The following is a 15,759-nucleotide window of genomic DNA, read 5'->3' as shown; positions in this document are numbered from 1 at the left end:
CAAGCTGCTGCTGGCGTGGACAGAGGGCACCCAGGAGGTAGGGATGCCCCCCACCCGGAGTGCAGGCAAAGGCACATCGGAGCCCATATTTTGAGGGGGATTTCATGATCATTCATTTTGTGTTGCCATCAGAGAAAAGTAAACTGCAGCTCCTGGCTGCCGGGAAAGGGCTGAGCTCCTGCCAGGGCTGGTTGTGCTTGGCACCAGCCCAGGCATGTACCAGAGTCGACAGTGGGTGCAGGCAAGTGTGCACACAAAAACATTCCAGCACACGCGTGAGCAGTGGCACGCGGAGCTACCGTGGCACACGGCACAGGGCACTGGCTCCGGCTGCCCTCCCCTTCTCATTGCTTCCCTTGGCAGGGGCTCTCTGCCTCTTCTGCTGTCTCTAGATCTCCTTATCCGAGCCTGTCCTCTTTCCTGGTTTCCTTCTCTCTCTTCCTCTGACTCTCCCTCCGGTTCCCCCATCTCTCTGGACGGCCCCATCTCTGGCACTCCGCGTGTCTCCGTTTTCCCAACTCTTTCTCGTCTGTATCACGCCCTATTTCTCTGACAGCGTCTCTTTCTCTTTCCATTTCTCTGAATCTTCTGTTTCGCTGCCTCTCTCTCTCCATGTCCCCATCTGTCTCCATATCTGTCTGACTCCCTCTCTCTGTCCCCAGATCTGTCTGACTCTATCTCTCTCTGTGTCTCCATCTCTCTATCTCTCTGTCTCTTTCTTTCTGTATCTCTCTTTCTCCAACTCTTTCTGTCTCTGTCCTTCTCTCTCTCTCTCTCTTTTTTCTCTGACACTCTCCTGGAAACGCATCAAAGACTGAAGTGGCCGGATTTCAAGTGACAAACAGCACTACACCCAGGATCCAGCCCCCTCCCTGCACGGCTGCCTTCCTCCTCCACATCCCCTGTCACGAAGAGAAGCCTATTGTGTGGGGCCCAGGGAGTTCTAGTTGAAGGGCCTGGGGGTCTGTGCCTCTGACTGCTCTGAGCTACTTCCCCATTGGCTCCCAGCAGCCTGTGCTCAGCAAGGGCTGAGCGACAGGGGGAGGCTCCAGTCCATAAAAGGGGGGGGGGCGAGGCACCAGAACTGCCATTCTGAGGGGCTTTGGTGGTGCTCACAGCCGCCTCTTTGGCACCTCCTCCTGAGCCAGAGTCAGGGAGACCCCCCCGAGTCCTGACCCAGGCACCTGCCACCACCCTCCGACCTGCTCGGCCAGAAGCTGCCCAGGGACAAAGAAGAGCACAGGTAATATCCAGAGGGGCACGGGAATCTCTCTTTTGATGATATTTGTTTTTCCTGGTCCTCTGGACCTGCGGGTGGTAAGAGCTCGGGCTGGGAGATTTCAGGTCTGGGTCTGATAATTCAGCAGACAGAGTTACAGTTATGAGGTTAGTTTATAAACCCCCAGATCCGTCGGCGTGAGACGGACGGTTTCTTGGAATCCTCCCTCAGCGCAGCCCCGGCTTAAACAGGTGGGTTCTTCTCCCCCAAGAGTATCACCCCTCGGTTTTAGCTCCAGGGTCTTCTTTCTTCCCCGGTGGTCGGCACCCGTGGTTCCCATGTGAGGATGGGATGCCCTGGGTGGAAGAAGTGAGTTGAGCCGCTCAGGGCGGTTTTAAAGGTCAGTGATTCTCGCCGGACTTACAGAACAAGATCTGGGGGACGTTAATGAGATTCAGGGCTCTGGCATTTACTGGGTATCATGTACATCAATGTACAAACCAAGTTCAGCCTTTTCATTCTTTTTCGGATCCTGTTTAATTGCTGACAGGGTGCTGGCTTGAGTGGTTTTCCTTTGACATAATTTACCCAGAAATGAAGTTTGGGGCTATTTTGTTGGGAAGGAACAGGGGAACGAGAGTGACAGCATGTCAGGAGACTCAGGCTTCACAGGATTTTTCTCGTCAATTTTCCTTCGCAAGGACTTGTTGCTTTCATGTAAATTAGAGCCCAGTTGGGCAGGGACAAAGAAGCTCAGATGGGAAAGCCATTTGCTCACTGGTAAAGATATCCTTGTTCAAAGAAAGTATTCTAGAATCCTGAAGTTTGACTCTAGCAAAAAAGCTGGTGAGCTTCAGAGAAAAGAAAAAAAGGGGAGAAAGAAAAGCCTGGTGACGACATGGAGGTTGAATAGTAAATTCTGTGACCTCGTAATTTTTCCTGGGTACCTTTTACCTAGAATCTCTCCAAGCTTTACAAACATTCCTTAATTAAGCCTCCAACCTTCCCAGGGGAAACAAGCTCTTCAGGTTATTGGATCTGATTTCAATTCCCTTCCCACAGACTGAAAGTCTTCATTACCATCTTTCTTCCAAGGGTTGGTAAAATGTACAAGTCTTTCTAATTTGACAGGCGTTCCAGTCAAGATCCATTGCGAACGTTGCAGAATGTCAACCCCCGGCCTCCCCCTCCCACGGCCCCATCTCTCCCTCTTTCCCCCTTTCTTCCTCCCCTCAATCCCACTTCACCTTGCCTTTTGTTCTATTTCTGCAGGTCATTAATCTCCAGGCTTTGAGATCTGCGTGGGGGAGCTGTTGCAGCAGCCCTGGGGTGAGCTGGGCTGCCTGGGGGAGGTTTGCGTTTGCTGACGGGATCTCAAACCCACTGCTTTGCCCCAGAGGAGCTAGACGTGTGATGGGTGTGTCTCTGCCGGCAGCTGGGGGTTGGATGTCGCCATGCTTCCTGAGGAACCTAGCAGGTTTTAGCAGAGCAGGCAAAGGGACTGGCTCGGGGTGGGGGCTAGCTGAGAAATTTACCATCACCCTAAACCAAATGGACAGGGATTAGCGTCTTGAGATAACTCCTGGGAGCTGGGAATGGTCCATATATTGTCTTCATGTGCGTTTCACAATAACCCAGACGTGGGTTCAAATCTCAGGTCTCACCACTCATTTGCTGTGTGATTTGGGGACAGTAGTCGAGAGTTCATTTCCTCACCCACATGGTATGGATAATAGTGATGACCTCTGAAGGTTATTGCGAGACTCCCACGGGATACTGTAATATGCCTGGCATTCAGTAGATACTCAATAAATGCCAGAGTGACTGCTCAAGTTCTCACTGTCCCTTCCCCCTCTGTTATAATACCCTTTATCACCCCTACACCATCAAGCCCTGCTCCACGTCCGGGAAATAGGTCTAGTATTTCAGTTGGCGGGGCTGACACTCTCCTCCCCTCCCAGTCCCATCCACTCCGCACCAACAGAAGACCATTTCTTCATCTGTTGCCTCGGGATCATGAAGTCTCTTCCTGATCGATCCTCCCTACCCCCCTCCTACTGCTTCCCTCCTTGGGCCATTCGTGCACAATTGTTGTATTTATTAGATGTCTTCCATCATTCGAAGTGGGATCGATAGTTGGTGGTTTGATTTCAACGTGTGTCTGAGAAAGCGCAGTCAGCGAGCTGATTTCTCTCACCGCTTTCGCTCATCTCAGCCCATAAATGTTGGTTAATCTCACTGCGCCTGACAAAGGGCTAAAACGATTTCACCGAGACAGGGCTCGCCATTGTGGCTGGCAGTAAATATTTCTGGAGACACACAGGAAGTCCAGGATCAGGCCCTGGAGAGGGAGACGGGTCCTGGGTCCTTTGATGTTGGGCCTCGTTAATCGCTCCCAGCCCAAGTCCAGATTGATGTTCCTGGCAGGAGGGTAAACGGCCTAGATCCACGAGACACAGCCACGGGCTTGGGCTCAGGAGACTTCTCCCGGAGGTCATTCAGCTGTCACCCTGGCTGGAGAGGGAGGCTCTAGGTATGGTTGCCTACCATCTACCATCTATCATCTACCACCTCTTTGTCTACCATCGTTTGGCTCTTTGACCTGTTAGTGGACAGTTCAGTCTAAGCTGAGAAGGGTTTAGTGAGCAGTTATTATGTGGTTGGCCCACGGGTCCACTGGCAAGAGGAGGAATTGGTGTTTGTGATCACACAGTAGGTCAACGCGCTGAATCTAAGTCCCCTCCCGGCCCTGCCTTCCCCTGATCTGCTTCTGTTCCCTCGCCTCCTCCTTTTTCCCTCCTGTACCTTCTCCTGTTTGTTCCATCACGTCTCCTGCTCTGTTCTCCATCATCTCCCAGCTTCTCTAGTGTCGTTAGCTCTTTCTCTGTGCACAAGAGTCTCTGCTAGTCTTTTTGGCGCACGCACCTCTCTGTCTCTGTCTCCCTCTCAGTCTCTGTCTCTCTGCATCTCAATCCCCATCTCTCTCTGGCCCATCCTTCTTTGCCTTTCTCCCCGTCCCTTAATTGCACCAAATAACAAAGGGTGGGGGTTTCATGTGACTCCTGCTCTTAAAAATCACTCTTTTAAATACAAAGTTAATAACCCCCCATGACCATGGAGTGCAGGGCCATGTTTCACTCTGGTCCTTGAACAGCAAGGGGCCTAGGAGAGAGGGCTGTATCCCACATTCTGTGCTTTGATTCTTGCCGGACTGCACGGGGGTTCACTTTCCGTTCGAGACCGAGCCCTCCTCCCCACCCCTCCCCTGCGGACAGTCCATTCTTTGTTAATGACCCTAAAGGCCTCACAAGAACGCTGTCTGCCACTTCTGTCTGCCACTTCTCCGGATCCAGTCCCTGGAGACCCGCAGTGGTGGACTTTATATGCTTTGGGGTGTGGGGGAGGGTAAAACTCCAGAAACAGTCTCATCTTCAGGAACGTGAGAGTTTGGTGGGATGGTCCGCTGGACATTTAATGTGACCGCACACCTCAGGCACGGTATCTGGGTGGGTCTGCAGACTGACTTTCAAGTCTGCTTCTGCTGTGTCCTTGCCTCTTGGCCTTGACCTGGTGATCTTGCCTCTCTGGGACCTTCTTTCCTCATCTGGAAAATGGGGCTCATCGTGCCAGCTGCCTGGATTCTCCTGAGGGCAAACATGCAGGAATGGGACTGAAAGCGAGTTTGGCCCCCTAGCTATGCCTTCTGCAGGGATGCTACGGTCTCAGAGAACCCCAGCTCAGCCACACATGCCCTGGGGTGCGTGGTCCCTTGGTCCTCACCCTTCCCACCCAAGCCCATAAAGGAGGCACCTGCCCCAGCGGTGGCCGCGGGAGGCCATGGGCCTGGCACAGAGCAGCAGCGCCGGGCTCCTAGATGCTGGCCGTGGGCAGGCTGTTGGAGGGTCATTGAAACGCAGTTCCTCAGTGCGAGTCACCACCTGGGGGTGGGAGGCCCGGGCTCTATCTCCACTTCCCTCCTGACTCATGTTGTGACCTTAAACAAGTGACTTCATTCCTACCTTTTCCCATTTCCTCTTCTATCAAATAGGGATAATCATATGCGATAAAGTGCTGGGAGAGATAATTGCAATGTTAAATCAAGCCATTATTATTCCATGCTGGCTTTTTAATGCTTGCCGCTCCTCTGAGTCCTCTGCCTACAATATAGAAATATCACCGCCAGGAGATGAGTGGGCGGGGAAGGCAGTCCCTTCCCTCCCAAGGAACTCTGGGGCCCGGGGGGGGGGGGGTCACCAGGGCGGCCCTGGCACAGGGGAGGGGGCGATGCGGCCCCTTCACAGACAAGAAGCCAGAAGCCAGGGCTTGGGAAGGGGGGTGGCTGCTCTCTGATTTTTCTCAAGAAAGTCAGCTTCAAAACAATGAGAATAATCAGAATTAGAAAAATGGTGATAAGAGCAATGAAAGCAGGGGTCGGCGAACTTGGTCCGTGGAAGACCAGCTAGTCTGTAGTTTGGGGCATCTGGGCTTCTGGTCCCTGTCTCAACCCTACGCTTACGACGATGAGCAGATGGGATGGGTGTTGGATGTGTTCTCGGGGTTCTCCAGAGACATGGAAACATAGGATGTGTACCTATAGAGAAAGAGAATTAGTAGAAGGAATTGGATCATGTGATTATGGAGGCTGGTGGGTCCAAAATTTCCTTTCCTCTTAGGGGAGAATCCCCCCTCCTCCCCACCAGCTTCTGCTTCCCTCCCTGGGCTGTCACAAAGCCCACGAGGCAGGGGCTGAGGAAGTCCTTCAGGGACCTGCAAGTAAAGAGGGTTTTTCTTTGGGAGGGCTGTGGGGAGGCCCCTGGGCCCACTCAGTCCATGGAGGGGGCCCCTCCTTCCCTGGTGGCCATGTGCACTTTCCGCTGGGGTCTGCCTGCCCCACGCTATCCTTCCCACCCCCACCGCCCCCACACACCTTGAGCATCCAAGTGCCATTTCTTCTTAGCCTTTCTGGTTGACAAGCAGGCAGGGCTACTTCTGATGCATGACTTTAAGCAAATCCCCCAACAAAGGTGAAAGGACCCATCTGGCAGGGCTCAGTAATTTGTTTATCCTACAATAGGAAGGAAATAGGATTGCCTGGGGAAGATCTCAGGGCTCATGTGTCTTTATTAGAGTCACCTTTTAACCCAGAGAGATCTCGTCAGAAGCCTAGCTCCCGTTGACAAACCAAACGAACTCTGGCAGGCGACTTCTTCTTCCCCAGCCTCAGTATTCTCCTCTGTACAAAGGGTATAAAGACATCTACCCCCAGGGCTGTGCAGAGCATTAGAATTGTGTGTGTAAAGTGGGAACGCCCAGCCTGGCACCTAGCAGGCTCTTGAGCTGTGGTGGCCGTTACTGGACCAATGTGACTGTGGATATGGAGTGTTCGGTGCTGCCTGGCACACAGTAGGCCCTACGCACGTGGCCGTTCATTCATTCATTCATTCATTCAACAACTCGTTTTTTGGCCTGTTTTCCAGGCATGTGTTCTCACTCCTTTTTGCCTTCTTTTGGCACCTCCTAGAGACTAAGAGTTGAATGGAGCCTTCATATTCTGCTGTGTAAAGCACTGGCTATGTGCCAGGTACCCGGCTGGGGGCCATGTGCATGATCTCTTCCCTAATTCCTATGCCCACCCCCTGACACATTATTATTAACCCCACTATGTGACCAAGAAGACTGAGACACAGCAAAGTCAAGTAATTTTCCCAGACTGGGGCTAAGGGGTGGGTTGCGTTTTGAATCCGCAGAACTAAGGACTTGTTGATCCTGCTTCTGGGTCAGGAAGGACTTGGAGGCACCCCTTTCCTTTCTGACCCCACGTTCCTTCTCCAAGTTATTGGAGAAGGCACTGCAGTCAATCGTCTATCAGGTGCTCAGCAGCAGATGTGAGGGAAGCCACTGGGTGGGGACAGTGGTGACCAGGCTGTACGTGTCCCTTGGATAATGGTTGCCCTATGGCAGTGCAGGCCCAATGTCTCCAGAACTTCTGATTTTTAAATATAGGTCAGAAATTAAGATTTTGAAATATAAAAACATCCCAAGTTAAAATTGGTGGCAACAGAATTAAAAAAAAAAATCCTTATGCAAGGCAAAACACCTTGTGCCTATTTGCTGAATTTGTCCCTCAGGCAGGTGGTCTGCAGCCTCTGGACATTTGCCTTGTGCAGGGAGAAAGCTGCGGGCTGAGGAGGAGAAAGCCAGAGGCCTCAGCCCTGCCTGACCCTGCCCGACCCTGCCATCACTGCCCTGACCCTCCCCGGGCAGCCCTCTGCTTGTTCCCCATGCCATTAACGTCCCTCCCGAGTTCTTCCTGGGAAAGCCACTGAGGCTCAGGGGGCCAGGGCTATGTCGGTGGGGTGTGGGTGTGTGTGGGGGGGCTGGGGGTGAGAGGGGCTTTGCTGGAAGACAGGGACTTGGTCCTTCCTAGGGCCAAGGAACCACAGCTCTGCTCACCCCTTGAGCAAGTCAAGGAAAAAAAATCAAAGCCTCAGAATAAAGTGCCTAATAATCAGTACATCACCGGGTTCCTTCTTCTGCCTTTCCCCTCCCCCTTCATCCCTCCTCCCCCTTCCGCTTCCTGTCTGCCCTCTTCTCTTATTTCCTCTTCCCTCCCCTCCCCTGGCTCCCTGGTTTCCACAACATTTCCTTTAGCAATGTTGGTCTTGGACAACTACAGACCCCGTGAGGTTTCTCAAGGAGCACAGAGCCGTGATCCAGAAAAATTCACACTAGGCTTCCCAGACTTCCAGGGGTGGCCTGTTGTATCCGCTCAACAAACCTGGGGGAGCTCTTGTTCTCGTTGGGCACACTGTTCACTCATCCATTCATCATCAATCCTCAGACGGCCTTCACCTTCTCATAGCGTAAGAGCGAAACGCAGACTCCTCACCTTGGCCTACAGGGGCCCACACCATCTGGCCACAGCTCCGCTGTCTGCTTTTCTGCCCCAGTCTCCTGCCTCATGCTCCCTCATCCACCCTGGCCGCCTTGTCATCCTCAAACCCACCACACACTCTCCCCATAGCGACTTTGACTTGCAGAGATGAAGCCCCCCCGCCCCCCCCCCGACCCCGACCCCGGTCAGGGAACTCAGAAAACAAGAGGCAGTTATGTGACAGAGCCAGCATAGGTGACTGTGGGAGGTCTGACGAGAGGGTTAATCCAGGCAGACTTCCTGGAGGAGGCAAAAGAGGCTGAGTTTTAAAGAACAAATCAGAGTTAGCCAGGTCAGAGGCAGATGGGAGCAGATGGGGGGTGGGGTGAGAAAGGTGTTCCAGGCAGAGGGAGTCCCTTGGGCAAAGCCGGGGGCACATGGGGCACTCTTGTTGGAATTGCAGGGGGCATGGTCATGCCTGCAGGCAAAGCTCACAGCCAGCCAGTCTTGGTGCTGTGCATTTGCTGGGATCCCTTAGACAGATGACGTAAGCTCTGTGCTTCCATTTCCCTGCTTGTAGAATGGAAAGAATAGTAGTCCCTGTTTTATGGGGCTGTTAGGAGGCAAATGGGTTAAGACGCAGGTGGGTCTCAGCAGGTGGGTCTCAGCACGGCCTGGCACGCAGTGCACGCTAGTCAGCGTCAGCTCCTCTTAGTGGGAAAGACCGTGAGCAGCTGGCTAAGAGGCAGGGTTCCTCTTAAAGGCCGGGAGGCAGGGCAGGGGTGCAGTCAGATTGGCAAGATTGGTGGAGCCAGGAGGTGGCTGCCTGGAGGGAGAAGCTGGAGGCTGGGGGTGGGGGTGGGCAGTGGACTGGGGGAGCCTGGCCAGTACCTCATGGTTAAGAAAGTGGGCTCGAGCCAGACCACTGGGGAAGAAAATCCCAGCTTTGCCGCTTACTTGCTCTAGAATCTTGACAGGTGTCTGAACTCAGTTTCCTGATCTGTAAAGTGGGCGTGACAATAGTACCCACCCCAGAGAGTCGTGATGAATAGAAATGAATTCATTCATGAGAATCGTTTAGAACATCATGAGTACTTAACATCTGTCTGATCAGCTAGGATTATTATTAAATATAAAGTTAGTGGATGAAAGGAAAGTCTGCTGATGCTATTTTTGCCTGGGACAAAAAGGATCTCAAATCAGGCCTCCTACCTTGGCAGCCAAGCTGTGTGGGAAGCCTGGGGGCGGGGAGCTGTGTGGTGTAGGCTCCTCTTCCGCGACAGGTAAATCACTGCTGATCTAAGGGGCCAGCCCCACCATCGCCATTGCCCATAAAGAAGAAAACAGGAGCTGCCTGCTTTGTATATGCACATGAGAGGTCCAGCTTACTCTCCCGGAGGCCAACGCTGCTCAGCAGCTGGTAGAGCATGAGGCTGTCCAGGGTGGGCAAGAGAGGTGCGATGGACCCATGTCTACTTCCCTGGGTTTTCTTTTCTGAGCCTCCCTGCTTCAGGGAGCAGAACTTGCCCAGCTTCAAGAGAAGCCTGGGTTCTCTTCTTCAGTTGCTGTGTGACCTCAGGAGATCTGTCAAGCCTCTCTGATCACCAGTGTTCTCATCTACAGAGTGGGGATGATGATACCCACCTCCCACAGTTGGTGGGTGGATTGAGAACAATATACAAGTCAAAGGCCCTGGGCACTGGGTCCTTTGGGTCTCGCAGAGGATTCAGCTGTTAATGAATCAATGCTCTGGAAATGGTAGTCATTAAGGACAGAAGTGTGGGGAGTCAAGCAGAACAGTCTTGCTCCCCAGCTTCTCCGCTTGCTGTAGGACTTGGGCGATTCACTGAACCAGAAATGGCACCTTGCTAGGGGGAGGAGTAGATGGGATGATGGACAGCAGGGCTTGGTAAATGCTGTCTGGGATCTTACTAGGCATACTGGGGAGGGGTAGCGGATGGGAGAAGATCTACTGTGTGCTCGAGAGGGAGACCCTCTGAGCTACAACGAGGGCCTCTGGGGTGGTGGGGAGGTACCCGCTAAATCCCCTGAGCAAACTGGGCAGTTCGCAGCAAAGGCAGGCACGGGAGACTTGGAGGAGGGAAGGAGGACAGTGTCCCTGAGAGCAGCGTGATGGGTGTCTGGCAGCAAAGACCAGGCTGGGCAGAGCCTGGAGCCTCCCACCCGGAGAGGAGTGTCTCAGAAGAACTCCCTATTTCCAGTTGGGAGAATGGTCCTGTGCCCCCCTTCTGAATGGCACTGAGTCTTGATATTTGTTTTATAAGGAGCTAATCATAAGAGGAAGAGCTGTTAACACACTATTTGCAATGCATGAACTCTAATGCCTAGCATTTACTGCATGTGCGTGCTAGGGGTGGGTCAGGGACAGCCAGAACCATGACAGGTAGTGCCCTGAAGAAGCTAACATTCTAGCGGGGTCAATGATACTTGCCAAGAACTACAGCAAACCAACACCGAATCCATAGGATCCTATGAGATGGTGAGTACTCTGGTGCCAACAAAGCAGGGAGATGGAAGAGGAGTCAGGAAGCAGCTTTAAACCCAGGGGGCTGCAGATAGCTCCCTGGCGATTTGACATTGACTTCATCTAATTACAAGAAGGAACAAACCATGTGAAAATCTTGGCTAAGAGTACTGTGGTGGGGGGTGGCAGGTGGGTGCATGGATGGAATGTGCAAAGGCCCTGGGGTAGCAAGCTTGGCAGGTTTGAGGAATGCAGAGAGAGACACAACTCCTGCCTTCATGGAGCCAAAGTCTGAAGACTCAGATAATTACCAAATAGTGGACTATTTTGTTGGAGGAGGCACAAGTTTTGGGGTGATTGCAAAGGAGGAACATCCTATCCAGCCTCGGAGATCAGGGAAAGTTGCCTGGAGAAAGTGACATCTAATGTAGGGACTAAATTAGCAGGTAATAAAAGAGGAGTGGAAGGGTTTTCCAGCTGAGGGAACAGCATATGCAAAGGACCAGAGATGGGACAGGGCCTGATATGTTTATTAGGGGAATTGGAAGTAGCTCGATGTGGTTGGGACCAAGTCTTAGGGTGTAGGGGATGAGACTGAGAGTGTTCCTATAATTTAGAAAGGGGTCCAAGCCTGACCCAGCCTAACAGATCTGATCGCAGAATTGCCATGCTGAGCAGGGCATTTTAGGTTGGGCAGAAGGGATCCAAGAAGGAACTTAAGGCAGGGAGGCCAGCTCGGAGGAGGTGGAAAGATGGCCACAGTAAGTAGAAGTGCTGGGGTGAAAAAGGCAAATTCCAGAGAACTTACAAGGCAGAAAGGACTGGCCTGGGGATAAGCTGAGGAGTGGGGACAAAGGCAGGTGATGGGGCCTCAGAGAATCCAGGAAAACAGATGCTGAGTGTCTTTTGGCTAGGGGGATGGGCAAAGTGGGTTTTGAAGGTTCACGGACCCAGGTCGAGTCTTGGCTTGTCCACTGCCTAGCTGTGCAGGCAATCTCTTCCCCTTTGAGCCTCAACTTCCCCACCTGTCTGATGAAAACAGCACAGCCCACCTCTGGAGCTATTATACAGTTAAGTGTGAGCATGGGGGAAAGCTCCTGGCCTGTAGCAGGTACTCAGCACATTAATTCCCTTCCTTGATCCCTGGCCTTGGGCAACCACTGTGCCTCCTGGGGCCTCTATTTTCCTGACTGTGAAATGGGAATGAGGTTATTGGCCTTGCAGTATTTCCAGAGGGGTTGGCCGGATGGCTCCGGACACTGACAGAGCAGGTGCTCACATATCCCTTCTCTTCTCTTTCTCCATCCGCAGCAGGAAGAGAGGAGACAGCATGGCGTGGCAGGGGCTGGTGCTGGCCGCCTGCCTCCTCGTGCTCCCCTCGGTCATGGCGGACTGCTTATCCCAGTGCTCCCTTTGTGCTGTGAAGACCCAGGATGGGCCCAAGCCCGTCGACCCTCTGGTAGGTTCTGGGCCTGTGTGCGGAAGGGGGTGTGTGTGCAGTTTGGGCCACTGTACGTCTTGTCTGTAGACTTGTCCCACCTGTGCCAGACACATCCTGCTGCGGGGTTATCCTGGGCACCCGAGACTGCAGGTTCCCCCCTCTATCCCCATCTCTGACTTCACCACCCCTGGCTTGCTCAGGCCTGGGACGGACACAGGTTTCCAGGGAGGCTGATGCCTTGCAACAAAGAGGGTCAATAAGGAGGCAGCGCTGGCTTTGGGAGTGGGCAGCCTATGGCAACTTTCTAGGGCCTCTTCCCACCAGGTTGAGGGCACCTCCTAGTCTAGCCACTCCCGTGGGAGGAGGTCTTTCCAACCACAACTAAATGCCCGGATCTGGTTGACAAGATCCAAGCCTGGACCCTTGTCTTGGATCTTAGCATTTCTAGGCCTGGCCTTGTTGGCTTTGCTTTGAATCCAGCTCCCCCATGTGTTTCTCCCTTGATGGCATACAGGTGAGATTAAAGGTTCCAAGGTTGTGGTGGACAGAGCACAGGCTTTGGGTCTGTCACTTTCTCACTCTGAGACCCTGGAACACGCCTGCCTTCATTCTCCACATCCACAAAACGGGCGTGATTCTTTGAAATAACAACGCGAAGGACCAAACACACGGTTCTAGCTGTTCTTCACTGAGAGGCAGACCATCACAAGGGGAGCTCCGTGGTTAAGCAAGCGGGCTTGTGGCATTAGCCTGCCTCGGTCCAAGTTCCAGAATTGTCCCATGTTGTCACTGTCCTCCTCATGACCATCACCATGATCACATTTGAATTTCCCCAGCACTCCTGTGAAGGAGACACTTTGTCGCCTGGGGTTTGTTGAGCCTTCCGACCCCTCACACATGTTTTCTCCACCATCCTGGATGGCTTCCTTGTCTCTTACATCCTTCACACCCGAGAAAGGGGGCGAGAGCCAAGTATTCTCTCTGGAGTCAGGAGCTCAGAGGATGAGTGAGTGCCCCACAGAGCACTCTGGGAAGATCTTACTTGGGATGTTGGCATTGCCATTCGTAGCCATGTTTCCCTGGGAAAGCTGTTTCGCCTCTCCATGTCTCTTCCCTCATCTTGTGCACAGGTGCACTGTCCCCTACCTTCATGCACCCCTGGGAGCATTAAAGTGGGAAGACTGGGGCTTAGTAAGGGCAGCTACTTTTGATTTTCTGACATTGGACAAGGCGTTCACAGGGGCAGAGGAGTACACAGGACTTGGCGGTTCAACAGGGGTGATGTTACCATTCTGGTCTTTTTGGGGTTTTGTAGATTTGTTCCCTGGAATGCCAGTCTGCTCTGCTGTCGGCTGAGGAGTGGGAGAGATGCCAAGGCCTTCTGTCTCTTTTCACCCCCTTCACCTTCGGGCTCAATGGCAAAGAAGACTTGGTGACCAAGGCCGCTTGGGAGGAACCCTATAGTGAGCTGGCTAAGCGCTCTGGATCCTTCCCGAAGGAGACTGAGAAAAACAGATTTCTCCTCAGCACCCCGACAGAGGAGGACACCCTGAGCAGGAGCCTGGTGGAGAGGCTCAGGGGTCTCTCTGGCAGGTTCGGGGAGGGAGGGGAGTCTGAGCTGCTGGGGGACACCCAGCTGAATGATGATGCCGTGGAGGCTGGGGCATTGGATTCCAATGAGGAGGGGCCCAAGGAACAGGTAAAACGCTATGGGGGCTTCCTGCGCAAATACCCCAAGAGAAGCTCAGAGGTTGCTGGGGAAGGAGATGGGGAGGGCGATGGGGAGAAAATGGGCCATGAGGACCTGTACAAACGCTATGGGGGCTTCCTGAGGCGCATCCGTCCCAAGCTCAAATGGGACAACCAGAAGCGCTATGGCGGTTTCCTCCGGCGCCAGTTCAAGGTAGTAACTCGGTCTCAGGAAGACCCCAATGCCTACTCCGGAGAGCTTCTTGATGGGTAATCCTCCCCCCATTGTAGAGTCAAGTCAGGAGCTTCCCCCGACACCCTTCCAGATTGGCGTGCCCTCATTCATCCTGCCTTAGAGCCCCCCGATCCCAATGCTCAGTTCAGTCTGGTGTGCAAAACACCCAAGCCAGCCTGTCTCTTTTCTGTCTGGGGCACAGTGTTTGTCTGGGGTTAGCGAGGAGGAAGGATGGAGGTTCCCCTCTCCAGTAGGCTCAGTGCTTGGCTTCAGCTCTAGAACATTGAAACTACCACCAACAGCAGTTTTTCCTACTAACCCCCCCCTTATTAATGTGACTCCCCAGTTCTAGGAATCCAGGCTGACATGTTCTTCATCCCTCTAAATAAATAGCAAAACAAGATAAAGAAACAAATAGAAATCCTAACACTTCATCCCAAATCTTAAAGGACTTCCTTGTGCTCTCCACTTCGGAGACCATGCTTTAAGGTAAAAGGCTCAAACACTGCATTTTCTTGGAAGTCCTACATCAGAGAGTTTGGTCCTCTGGTGGGCACATGTTCAGTTGTGTCCCCTGTGTTCTCATTTAGAAACATACCTCTTGAGGAACCGAGTTCCCGGACTCTAGTTCATGTTGGTACCTTGGATAGCACCCTGCTCCTCCCAGGAGAGGAAGGGCATGGAAACCCCTTCCAAAATGGTAATGAAAGCAGTTCTCCCGCTGAATATTGAAATGATCAGGAAGGGAGCAAGACAAACCAATTTGCTCTGTGCAGCAAACTCAAAATGTGGACCAGTTCCCTCAGCCCTCATTAAACTAATTAAACAGATCGGCAGCACACTCCCACCCCAGGATGAACTAAAGCTGAGTCAAGTTGATGAGGTTAAGCACAACCATGTTCTTGAGCAGCTGAATTGGCCGCCAAGAGTCTCAGCCATCTGGCCAAACATATGCATTGGGCATTGGGTAAGGGAATCCAGAAGCAACAGCTAGAAAGACAAAAAGGCGTTCTTCAACCCCTGTGATGATGCTTTCCTCTTGATTCTCAGAATAAAACCAGAAAGAGGCATGAAGTGATTAAGTGCTTGAGGCCAAATGAATTCCCTTGATTCAAATAACCCAGAATCAGAGGCAGAGACCTCCCAATTCTGCGGTTTCTATCAAAGTCTTCTCTCTCTCTCTGTTGCTCTTGCTTGCGCATCCCTAGGCACTACAGCTTGGTTCATGCATCCAGGAGGCTGGGCATGATAGGAGAGGAAAGGGTCTTGAATTCAGTTAATTTGTCTAAGATGCTACTGAACGTACCTCTTCGCGCACAACCCCCAGGTCCCTCATGATGTTCTGAAATGTATGGATTGTTGTAAGGTTACTTCGTGTGCTTTTAAAAAATCCCAGTTATGCAGTTTACCCAGAATTTGCTTATTCCTTAGCAGGCCTGTGTTATTTCATACTCCTCCAGTGCAATAAATAAAAGAAAGATGGTGATGACTTGGGGTGTGTATACGTGTGCCTCAGTCCCCAGAGCGTGGAAAGACCATTTGCAGAAAAGAGTGCTGGGGAATGAAAAATACAACACACAGACACACACAGGCACACACAGACACAGACATACAGACACACACACACACACACACACACATTCATATCAGGAAACAAAGTATAGGATAACAGAAAGAGCACAATCTTTAGAATGCCATCACCCTTAATTTGAGATCTGTGTGATATTGGGTAAGTTATTTGACCTCTCTGAGCCTTAGTTTCCTCTTCTGTGAAAGAAAGACCTCCCTGACTCCCAGAAACTGTCTCCCATGCTGG

The 15,759-nt window shown here is 52.3% G+C and overlaps 1 protein-coding gene across 1 annotated transcript; it reads left to right on the top strand.

The window, feature by feature from the left end:
• Nucleotides 1–836: 836 nt before the first annotated feature.
• On the top strand, nucleotides 837–15,432 carry PDYN (prodynorphin). The gene is made up of 4 exons (XM_044263328.1): nucleotides 837–1,243; nucleotides 2,492–2,548; nucleotides 11,890–12,037; nucleotides 13,335–15,432. The coding sequence occupies exons 3-4, from the start codon at nucleotides 11,909–11,911 to the stop codon at nucleotides 13,980–13,982; spliced, it is 777 nt and encodes a 258-aa protein (XP_044119263.1). The 5' UTR covers nucleotides 837–1,243; nucleotides 2,492–2,548; nucleotides 11,890–11,908; the 3' UTR covers nucleotides 13,983–15,432.
• The last annotated feature ends 327 nt before the right edge of the window (nucleotides 15,433–15,759 follow it).

This window comes from Neovison vison, chromosome 8 (genome assembly GCF_020171115.1).
Source record: "Neovison vison isolate M4711 chromosome 8, ASM_NN_V1, whole genome shotgun sequence".
Classification (NCBI taxonomy): Eukaryota; Metazoa; Chordata; class Mammalia; order Carnivora; family Mustelidae; genus Neogale; species Neogale vison.
This window is presented reverse-complemented; position numbering and strand designations above follow the sequence as displayed.